The sequence below is a fragment of the Babylonia areolata genome, chromosome 34 (assembly GCF_041734735.1).
Source record: "Babylonia areolata isolate BAREFJ2019XMU chromosome 34, ASM4173473v1, whole genome shotgun sequence".
Classification (NCBI taxonomy): Eukaryota; Metazoa; Mollusca; class Gastropoda; order Neogastropoda; family Buccinidae; genus Babylonia; species Babylonia areolata.
In genome coordinates this window covers 19288838-19298837 of record NC_134909.1, presented here as the reverse complement: position 1 = coordinate 19298837, position 10000 = coordinate 19288838, and the positions used below count along the sequence as shown (strand labels likewise).

At 42.6% G+C, this 10000-nt stretch overlaps 2 protein-coding genes across 2 annotated transcripts in view; one reads left to right on the top strand and one right to left on the bottom strand.

Moving 5' to 3' along the window:
• Window positions 1–3925, top strand: part of LOC143277543 (uncharacterized) — a 30169-nt gene extending 26244 nt beyond the window's left edge. The window contains exons 11-12 of the mRNA XM_076582425.1: window positions 2344–2403; window positions 3007–3925. Coding sequence (XP_076438540.1) covers window positions 2344–2403; window positions 3007–3020 — 74 coding nt within the window. The 3' untranslated portion in view covers window positions 3021–3925. The remainder of the gene's footprint in view (window positions 1–2343; window positions 2404–3006) is intronic.
• Window positions 3926–5689: 1764 nt separating this feature from the next.
• Window positions 5690–10000, bottom strand: part of LOC143277574 (glutamyl aminopeptidase-like) — a 66197-nt gene continuing 61886 nt past the window's right edge. The window contains exons 21-23 of the mRNA XM_076582452.1: window positions 8829–8910; window positions 7034–7107; window positions 5690–5969 (exon numbers count right to left, since the gene is read on the bottom strand). Of these exons, the coding sequence (XP_076438567.1) occupies window positions 5900–5969; window positions 7034–7107; window positions 8829–8910 (226 nt within the window). The 3' untranslated portion in view covers window positions 5690–5899. The remainder of the gene's footprint in view (window positions 5970–7033; window positions 7108–8828; window positions 8911–10000) is intronic.

Genomic DNA, 10000 nt, shown 5'->3' with positions numbered 1-10000 from the left:
CTGTGAGTAGTACTTCATGTCATCATAATCTTTAGTGGCTGTGTATGTCTGTGAGTAGTACTTCATGTCATGAATCGTCTTCAGTGGCTGTGTATGTCTGTGAGTAGTACTTCATGTCATCATCTTCTTCAGTGGCTGTGTATGTCTGTGAGTAGTACTTCATGTCATGAATCTTCTTTAGTGGCTGTGTATGTCTGTGAGTAGTACTTCATGTCATGAATCTTCTTTAGTGGCTGTGTATGTCTGTGAGTAGTGCTTCATGTCATCAATCTTCTTCAGTGGCTGTGTATGGCCGTGAGTAGTACTTCATGTCATGAATCTTCTTTAGTGGCTGTGTATGTCTGTGAGTAGTGCTTCATGTCATCAATCTTCTTTAGTGGCTGCGTATGTCTGTGAGTAGTTCATGTCATCAATCTTCTTCAGTGGCTGTGTATGTCTGTGAGTAATTCTTCATGTCATCAATCTTCTTTAGTGGCTGTGTATGTCTGTGAGTAGTGCTTCATGTCATCAATCTTCTTCAGTGGCTGTGTATGTCTGTGAGTAATTCTTCATGTCATCAATCTTCTTTAGTGGCTGTGTATGTCTGTGAGTAGTGCTTCATGTCATCATATTCTTCAGTATGTCTGTGAGTAGTTTTTCATGTCATCAATCTTCTTTAGTGGCTGTGTATGTCTGTGAGTAGTACTTCATGTCATCAATCTTCTTTACTGGCTGTGTATGTCTGTGAGTAGTACTTCATGTCATCAATCTTCTTTAGTGGCTGTGTATGTCTGTGAGTAGTACTTCATGTCATCAATCTTCTTTAGTGGCTGTGTATGTCTGTGAGTAGTTCATGTCATCAATCTTCTTCAGTGGCTGTGTATGTCTGTGAGTAATTCTTCATGTCATCAATCTTCTTTAGTGGCTGTGTATGTCTGTGAGTAGTGCTTCATGTCATCAATCTTCTTCAGTGGCTGTGTATGTCTGTGAGTAATTCTTCATGTCATCAATCTTCTTTAGTGGCTGTGTATGTCTGTGAGTAGTGCTTCATGTCATCATATTCTTCAGTATGTCTGTGAGTAGTTTTTCATGTCATCAATCTTCTTTAGTGGCTGTGTATGTCTGTGAGTAGTACTTCATGTCATCAATCTTCTTTAGTGGCTGTGTATGTCTGTGAGTAGTACTTCATGTCATCAATCTTCTTTAGTGGCTGTGTATGTCTGTGAGTAGTGCTTCATGTCATCATATTCTTTAGTGATAATGATCATTGTTCATCCTCTAATTTCTCCTGTCCTTAGCACTCATGACGATGATAATGATCATTGTTCATCCTCTAATTTCTCCTGTCCTTAGCACTCATGACGATGATAATGATCATTGTTCATCCTCTAATTTCTCCTGTCCTTAGCACACATGACGATGATAATGATCATTGTTCATCCTCTAATTTCTCCTGTCCTTAGCACTCATGACGATGATAATGATCATTGTTCATCCTCTAATTTCTCCTGTCCTTAGCACACATGACGATGATAATGATCATTGTTCATCCTCTAATCTCTCCTGTCCTTAGCACTCATGACGATGATAATGATCATTGTTCATCCTCTAATTTCTCCTGTCCTTAGCACTCATGACGATGATAATGATCATTGTTCATCCTCTAATTTCTCATGTCCTTAGCACTCATGACGATGATAGTGATCATTGTTCATCCTCTAATCTCTCTTGTCCTTAGCACTCATGACGATGATAATGATCAATGTTCATCCTCTAATCTCTCTTGTCCTTAGCACTCATGACGATGATAATGATCATTGTTCATCCTCTAATTTCTCTTGTCCTTAGCACTCATGACGATGATAGTGATCAATGTTCATCCTCTAATTTCTCCTGTCCTTAGCACTCATGACGATGATAATGATCATTGTTCATCCTCTAATTTCTCCTGTCCTTAGCACTCATGACGATGATAGTGATCAATGTTCATCCTCTAATTTCTCCTGTCCGTAGCACTCATGACGATGATAATGATCATTGTTCATCCTCTAATTTCTCCTGTCCTTAGCACTCATGACGATGATAGTGATCATTGTTCATCCTCTAATTTCTCCTGTCCGTAGCACTCATGACGATGATAATGATCATTGTTCATCCTCTAATTTCTCCTGTCCTTAGCACTCATGACGATGATAGTGATCATTGTTCATCCTCTAATTTCTCCTGTCCTTAGCACTCATGACGATGATAATGATCATTGTTCATCCTCTAATTTCTCATGTCCTTAGCACTTATGACGATGATAGTGATTGTATTTTCAAAATCTGATCTCTCTCTCTCTCTCTCTCTCTCTCTTGTCTTCAGCTCTCATCGGTGATCCGGCGGAAATGATGCCTGGTATTTTTGGATCCGGATCAAAACCGCGTGAGTTCAGTCTGTCTGCTTGTCTGCTTGTCTGTCTGTCTGTCTGTCTGTCTGTCTGTTCGTCTCCCTCCCCTTTTTGCAATCACGGACACGGTGTGTGTTTAGATAGCAAAAGGCATGAAAATACGAAAAAAAAAAAAATTAATTACCCAAAGGAGCCAAACAGGAGGTTTGCATACCTTACTCTGGTTATTTAGTGCACTGTAATTATCTGTCTGCCTGTCTGAAAATCTCTCTGTCTGTCTATCCATCTTCCTATCTCTGTTTATTTATCTATGTCTCTTTTTATCTCTATCTATTTATCTGTCTGTCTGTCTGTCCCTCTATCTATCTATCTCTATCCTTCCTTCCACCCATCTATCTGTCTGTCTGTCTGTGTCTGTTTATCTGACTATCTATCTATCTATCTGTCAGTCTCTATCTATTTATCTATCTGTCTGTATGTATGTATGTATGTCTGTTAATCTACTGATCCTGTCTGTCTGACTGTCTGTCTGTCTGTCTATCTATCTATCTATCTATCTATCTATCTATCTATCTATCTATTTACTGATCCTGTCTGTCTGTCCGTCTGTCTGTCTACCGATCTTTTTTTTTTTTCAGGGCCCACCATTTAATTCAACACAGACTGGGTGGATTGTACAAGAGAGGAGTTCTCCTTTTGACCCAGCACCGGTTTGCTGACACCGCAGAGCGGAGCGTTCTCTTGTTGTTTCTTGTTTCCCCCGTTTGGTGTCCGCTAACGTCTGTGCACTGTCAGGATATTGGATTGTCTATTCTTTCCTGCTTTGGTGTCCACTAACGTCTGTGCACTGTCAGGATATTGGATTGTCTATTCTTTCCTGCTTTGGTGTCCAGTAACGTGTGTGTGCACTGTTAGGGTGTTAGATCGTTTCATATTACCTGCTTTAATGTCCCATGACGTGTGTTCACCTTTCGGATGTTGGATTGTTTCTTGTTTCCTGATTTTGTGTCCAGTAACGTCTGTGCACCTTTAGGATGTTAATTTGTTTCTGCTTTCCTGCTTTGGTGTCTCCTAAGGCGTGTTCGCTGTCAGGGTGTTAAATCACTTTTTGTTTCCAGCATTGGTGTCCCCCTCACGTATGTGCACTGTCAGGATGTTTTGTTTGAATCTGGTTTCCTGTTTTTGGTGTCCCCCTAACTTGTGTGCATCTTTCTAATGTTAGATCGTTTTTCTTTCTTTCTTTAGGGAATCTACTTTTCCTGTTTTGTGTCTTCTGACGTCTGTGAACTGTCAGGGTGTTAGACTGTTTCTTGTTTCCCGCTATAGTGTCACGTTACGTCTGTACACTGTTGGGGTGTTAGACTGTTTCTTGTTTCCCGCTATAGTGTCACGTTACGTCTGTACACTGTTGGGGTGTTAGACTGTTTCTTGTTTCCTTGTTTGGTGTCACGTTACGTCTGTACACTGTTAGGATCTTATGTTGTTTTGTTTTGTTGTTTTTTTGGGGGGCTTTTTTTGTTGTTGCTGTTGTTCATGGTGAAATATCGGTCAATAAACACAAGTGTTTTTTGGTGAAGTACTGGTCAATAAACAGAAGTTATCATCATCATTATTATTATCATAATTGTTGTCGTCATCATCATCATCATCATCATCTCACGCGAGCGCGTACAGAGACAGAGAGACAGACAGGAGACACAGAGACAGGGAGAGAGACACAGAGAGAACAGGACAGAGAGAGAGAGGAGAGAGAGAGAGAAGGACAGACAGGTTAAGACAGCGACAGAGACAAGCATATACAAAGTCACAGACGACTGAGTCTCTGTCAAGAGATTTTTCTTTTCATTTTGTAACATCATCACGATACCCAGTGGTTCACCAACAACGAATTTACATGTAATGTACATGACTCATGTCTGTGCTTAAGTGTGTGTGTGAGTGTGTGTGATGTGAGAAAAAAAAGAACATGGATAGATGAGAGAAAAAGAGAGAGAGAGAGAGAGGTAAACAAGTCTCACGCGATGGAATTGACAATAACTACACCCTATCACAATAAGAATGAAAAATAATAGTTGTAACACGAAGGAATGAGACACGTATATATATATATATGATATATATTTTTTTTAAAAATTATATTCAGAGAGAAGTATTTTTTATCAGAAACTACTGTCAACAACAACACATAATATTCAAACATCACATACACAAAATATATGATTAATTTCATCTGTGTTCATAACACACAGAGAGACAGACACACAGACAGATGCAGACTGGAACACAGACACACAGACGCAATGGGATATTTATGAATAACGAATTGTACACACACACACACACACACACAAAACCGCAAAGACAGTTTGTACTACCAACCGAACGATACTGATACAGCGTCACAAATGAATTTATTTTACATTCATAGAAAAAATACAAAATTGGAAACATAAGCAATATAAAAGAAGAAATTGATTAAAACATCTAAACAGCATCAGTTCCCCCCCCCCCCTCTACACCCCACCCCCTACCCTCCCTCCCCCACCCCCACCCTGTCTGTCTGCTTCTGTTCTGGAAGAGATTACTGTAGTCAGGTGCGTGTGTGTATGCGTGTGTGTTTGTGTGTGTGGGGGCTTGTATGTATGAGTGTGTGAGACAGTGAATTTGTGTGTGAGTGTGAGGGTCAATGAATTTGTGTGTAAGCGCGTGGTGTGTCTGTGTGTGTGTGGGGGAGGGGGGGGGGGCTTGTATGTATGAGTGTGCGAGTCACTGAATTTGTGTGTGTGTGTGTGAGTGTGTGGGTCACTGAATTTGTGTGTAAGCCCGTGGTGTGTGTGTGTGTGCTTGTATGTAATAATGTGCGAGTCAGTGAATTTGTGAGTGTGTGTGTGTGTGTGCGCGCGCGCGCGTGTATTAGTGTGTATGTGAGTGTGTGGGTCAATGAATTTGTGTGTAAGCGTGTATGTGTGTTTGTGTGTGTGTGTGTGTGCTTGTATGTAATAATGTGCGAGTCAGTGAATTTGTACGTGTGTATGAGTGTGTCTGCGTGCGTGTGCGCGTATTAGTGTGTGTGTGAGTCCATGAATTTGTGTGTAAGCGCATATGTGTGGGTGTGTGCGCGCGCGCGTGTATGTGTGTGTAAGAAAGTCATTTCAGACTTCTTTTTTTTTCTTTTTCTTTTTTTTTCTTTTTTTACATCGAGACAATAGAAAAGAAAGAAAAAAGAAATGTCGAGAACTGACAAGGGATCGTCTCAGACCAGGCAGTCACAAATAATGTTAATACCATAATCATTTCTGTAAATGTTTAAACACGAAGGACGCGCGCGCAAGGATTTGTTGTTGTTGTTGTTGAAATATGTGCGTTTTACGTCCATGACGTCACCTGTATGTCGTGCGCGGGGAAAAAAAAAAACAAAAAAACAAACCCATCCAGGCCAAAGACAGTTGACACTTTTAACATCTGTATCCAATACATTGCGTGCCCAGAAGGACGCCAGTCACGTGACCCCCCACTCACGTGACAGACAGGTCATGTGACGTTGTGCTGGAGCCAATCAGAGATCTTGTCATAGTTGCGCTTCTTCCATTCAATGTTGGCCCTGCAACGGGAAGTGCGAAATGTGATGCAACATCTTCACGTCGACAACAGAAGAAAAGAGAGAGAGAGAGAGAGAGATGGGGCGTGGGGGGTGGAGGAAAGGGAGGGAGGGGGGAGACGGTGTCAGAATTAGAAACAGAGTGAGAACGGGAATTAAAGAGAGAAGGGAGAGAGAGAAACGAAACAAAACGAAACAAAACGAAACGAAACGAAATGCTTTATTCAAATAAAGGCCAAAGCCCCTTACTGAAAGGATGTGACACACGTACACTGAATGATAAGAATTATAACAGTCATACAAACTAACACAGTAACATATTTCGTATACCGTACATTGCACAAAATCAAAGTCAAACTAATACAACAGCAATATACCACAAATGTCATAAAATGCACTGACAGGAAAAAAACAACAACAGAAATCAACTACGATATTATAGCATTCAACCTTTTTCAAAGATTTGTAAATATGAACTGTGAGCCCACATAGGGGTAGTTTCATTTCTGGATGACAACAACAAGCTCAATCTAAAACTAAGGGGAATGAAACAGAGAAGGGGAAGGGATAGGGAGAGAGAGGGGGGAGAGAGAGAGGGGGGAGAGAGAGATATAGCGAGAGAGAGGGGGGGGGAGGCAGAAACAGGGAGAGAGAGAGAGAGGGAAGAGAGAGACATATATAGGGAGACCAAGAAGGATCTCTGAGAGAGAGAGAGAGAGAGAGGGAATTATAGGGAAAGAGAGAAACAGAAGGGACACACACACACACACACACACACACACACACACACACACACACACACACACACGAACGAACGAACACACACAAACACACACACACACACACACACACACACGTACACACGCACACAAATACACACAAAGAACATGTGCACACACTTTTGAGAGGACAAAGAAAGATGGTAGATAAATACAGACACACAGACAGACAAGACAGTCTGTCGGACAGGCAGGCAGGCAGGTAGGCAGACGGACAGGAAGACAGACAGGCAGACTGACAGACAGACAGACGGACAGACTGACAGAGAGGCAGACAGACAGACAGACCTGATAAGTTCCAGGGCATTCTCAGCAGCTTTAGAAGCCGATTTGAGCGGCTTCTCACGAAACAGTCTTTCCAACTGAAAGCACAGCATTGACATCATTATTTCTTTTCTTTTCTTTTTTTTCTCAAGGCCTCACAAAGCGCGTTGGGTTACGCTGCTGGTCAGGCATCTGCTTGGCAGATGTGTGGTGTAGCGTATATGGAATTGTCCGAACGCAGTGACGCCTCCATGAGCTACTGAAACTGAAACTGAAACTGACAAGGACGATATCAACAACAGACAACGATGACAACAACATCAAAGACAACAGCAATGATAATAGTAACAACAACAACAATAATAATAATAATAATAATGAATAACTATAATAATTACAATAGTAATAACAATAATAATAAAAATGAAAATAATAACAAAGGTGTTCACAGTAAAATGTAAACTCAATGAGAACAGGTGTTAACTGTGAAATATAGGTCAGTAAAACAAGAGGCGCTTACAGTATAAAAATAAATAAATAAATAAAATAAAATAAAATAAAATAAAATACAAGTCAATAACCAGAAGTGTTTCGTTTCGTTTGTTTGCTTGTGTATGTTTTGGTTTTTTAAATCATGACTTCTTACTCCCCCTTTCTTTTCACCTCTCTTTCACCTCTCCCAGCCTGATTTCCCTTGCTTCTTCTTCTTCTTCTTCTTCTTCCTCCTGTTGTTCTTGTTCTTGTTCTTGTTCTTGTTCTTCTTCTTCTTGCTGTTGTTGTTGTTGTTCTTCTTCTTCTTCTTCTTCTTCTTCTTCTTCTTCTTCTTTCCGTTACACGACCAACATCGACTTGCCGATGACTCTGTCGTGGTTCATGCATGCTGAGTATTTTCGTGTCTCCATAACCCACCGTGCGGTGACATGGGTCACAGGATCTTTAACGTGCGTATTTTGATCTTCTGCGTGCGTATACACACGAAGGGGGTTCAGGCACTAGAAGGTTAGCATATATTTTGTCCTGGGAGGTCGGGAAAAATCTCCACCCTTTACCCACCTGGCGTCGTAACCGAGATTCGAACCCGGGGCCCTCAGATTGAAAGTCCAACGCTTAGACCACTCGGCTATTTTAGTAACTAACACCACCTCCAGCAATAACAACAACAACAATGAGAAGAAGAAGAAGAATGATTATGATATTGAGGAGGATGGTCATAATAGTAACACTACCACTACCACCACCACCACTACTACCACTACTATAACCACTACATGCACTACTTCCACTACTAATACTAGGAAATGCCAGTGATAATCATTGTAAATAGCAAACATTAAGCAAGTACGCACGTACGCACGCACGCGCGCACACACACACACACACACACACACACACACACACACACACACACACACACACACACACACACACACTCACTCACTCAAACTCACACTAACACGCAGAGAGACTGAGAGACAGAGACTGGGAGCTTGACAGAGAGAACCGGCGGAGACGTAAAAAGGGAGACAGATAGAGACAGACACAGAGAGAGACAGATAGACACAGAGACACAGAGAGACAGAGATAGAGAGAAGGAGAGACAGAGAGACAGACAGAGAGACACAGAGAGACAGAGAAAGAGACACAGAGAGAGATAGAGAGAGACAGACAGAGACGGAGAGACAGACAGACAGATAGAGACAGACAGACAGATAGAGACAGAGACAGAGAGAAGGAGAGACAGAAAGACAGACAGACAGAGAGAGACAGACAGACAGATAGAGACAGACAGACAGTTAGAGACAGAGACAGAGAGAATCACATTTTCCAGCTCGTAGTCGGAGTTGACAAAGCCCGTGACCTCCTGGATGACCTCTCTCATCACGAAACCATCCTGGCCGAACCTGCCGTACATCACACAATACAGTGCATCACAGTGCATCACAGCACAGCACAGTACATCACAGTACAGTACAGCACAGCACAGTGCATCACAGTACAGCACAGTGCATCACAGTACAGTGCAGCACAGTACATCACAGTACATCACAGTACAGCACAGCACAGTGCATCACAGTACAGCACAGTACAGTGCATCACAGCACAGCACAGTGCATCACAGTGCATCACAGCATAGTACATCGCAGCATAGTACATCGCAGCACAGTACATCACAGCATAGTACATCACAGCACAGTGCATCACAGCACAGTATATCACAGGATAGTGCATCACAGTGCAGTGCTTCACAGCACAGTACATCACAGCACAGTGCATCACAGCACAGTACATCACAGCACAGTGCATCACAGCACAGTACACCACAGCACAGTACATCACAGCACAGTACAGCACATCACAGTGCATCACAGCACAGTGCATCACAGCACAGTACATCACAGCACAGTGCATCACAGCATAGTACATCACAGCACAGTACATCACAGCATAGTGCATCACAGCATAGTACATCACAGCACAGTACATCACAGCACAGTACATCACAGGATAGTGCATCACAGTGCAGTGCTTCACAGCACAGTGCATCACATCACAGTACATCACAGCACAGTGCATCACAGTACAGCACAGTACATCACAGCACAGTGCATCACAGTACAGTACAGTACAGCACCACAGCACAGTGCATCACAGCACAGTACGTCACAGAACCTGCTCCCCAACCCTCCCACACACACACCCTCTTCTCCTCCCTCAGTGTTGGTTCATGTCTCAGTGACTTGACAAGGAACTGAAGGGAGACACCATCACCTTCCCAACCTGCCCCCTACCACCACCCCGTCCCTCCCCTCCTCCCCACTCCCTCACCGTTGGTTCGTCATGTCCCAGTGACTCAGCAAGGAACTGAAGGGAGACTATCACCTTCCCCCCCACCAACCCCCCACCCCACCCCATCCCATCCCTCCTCCCCTCCCTCCCTCATCACTGGTTCATCATGTCCCAGTGACTCTGCAGAGAACTAAAGGGAGACTA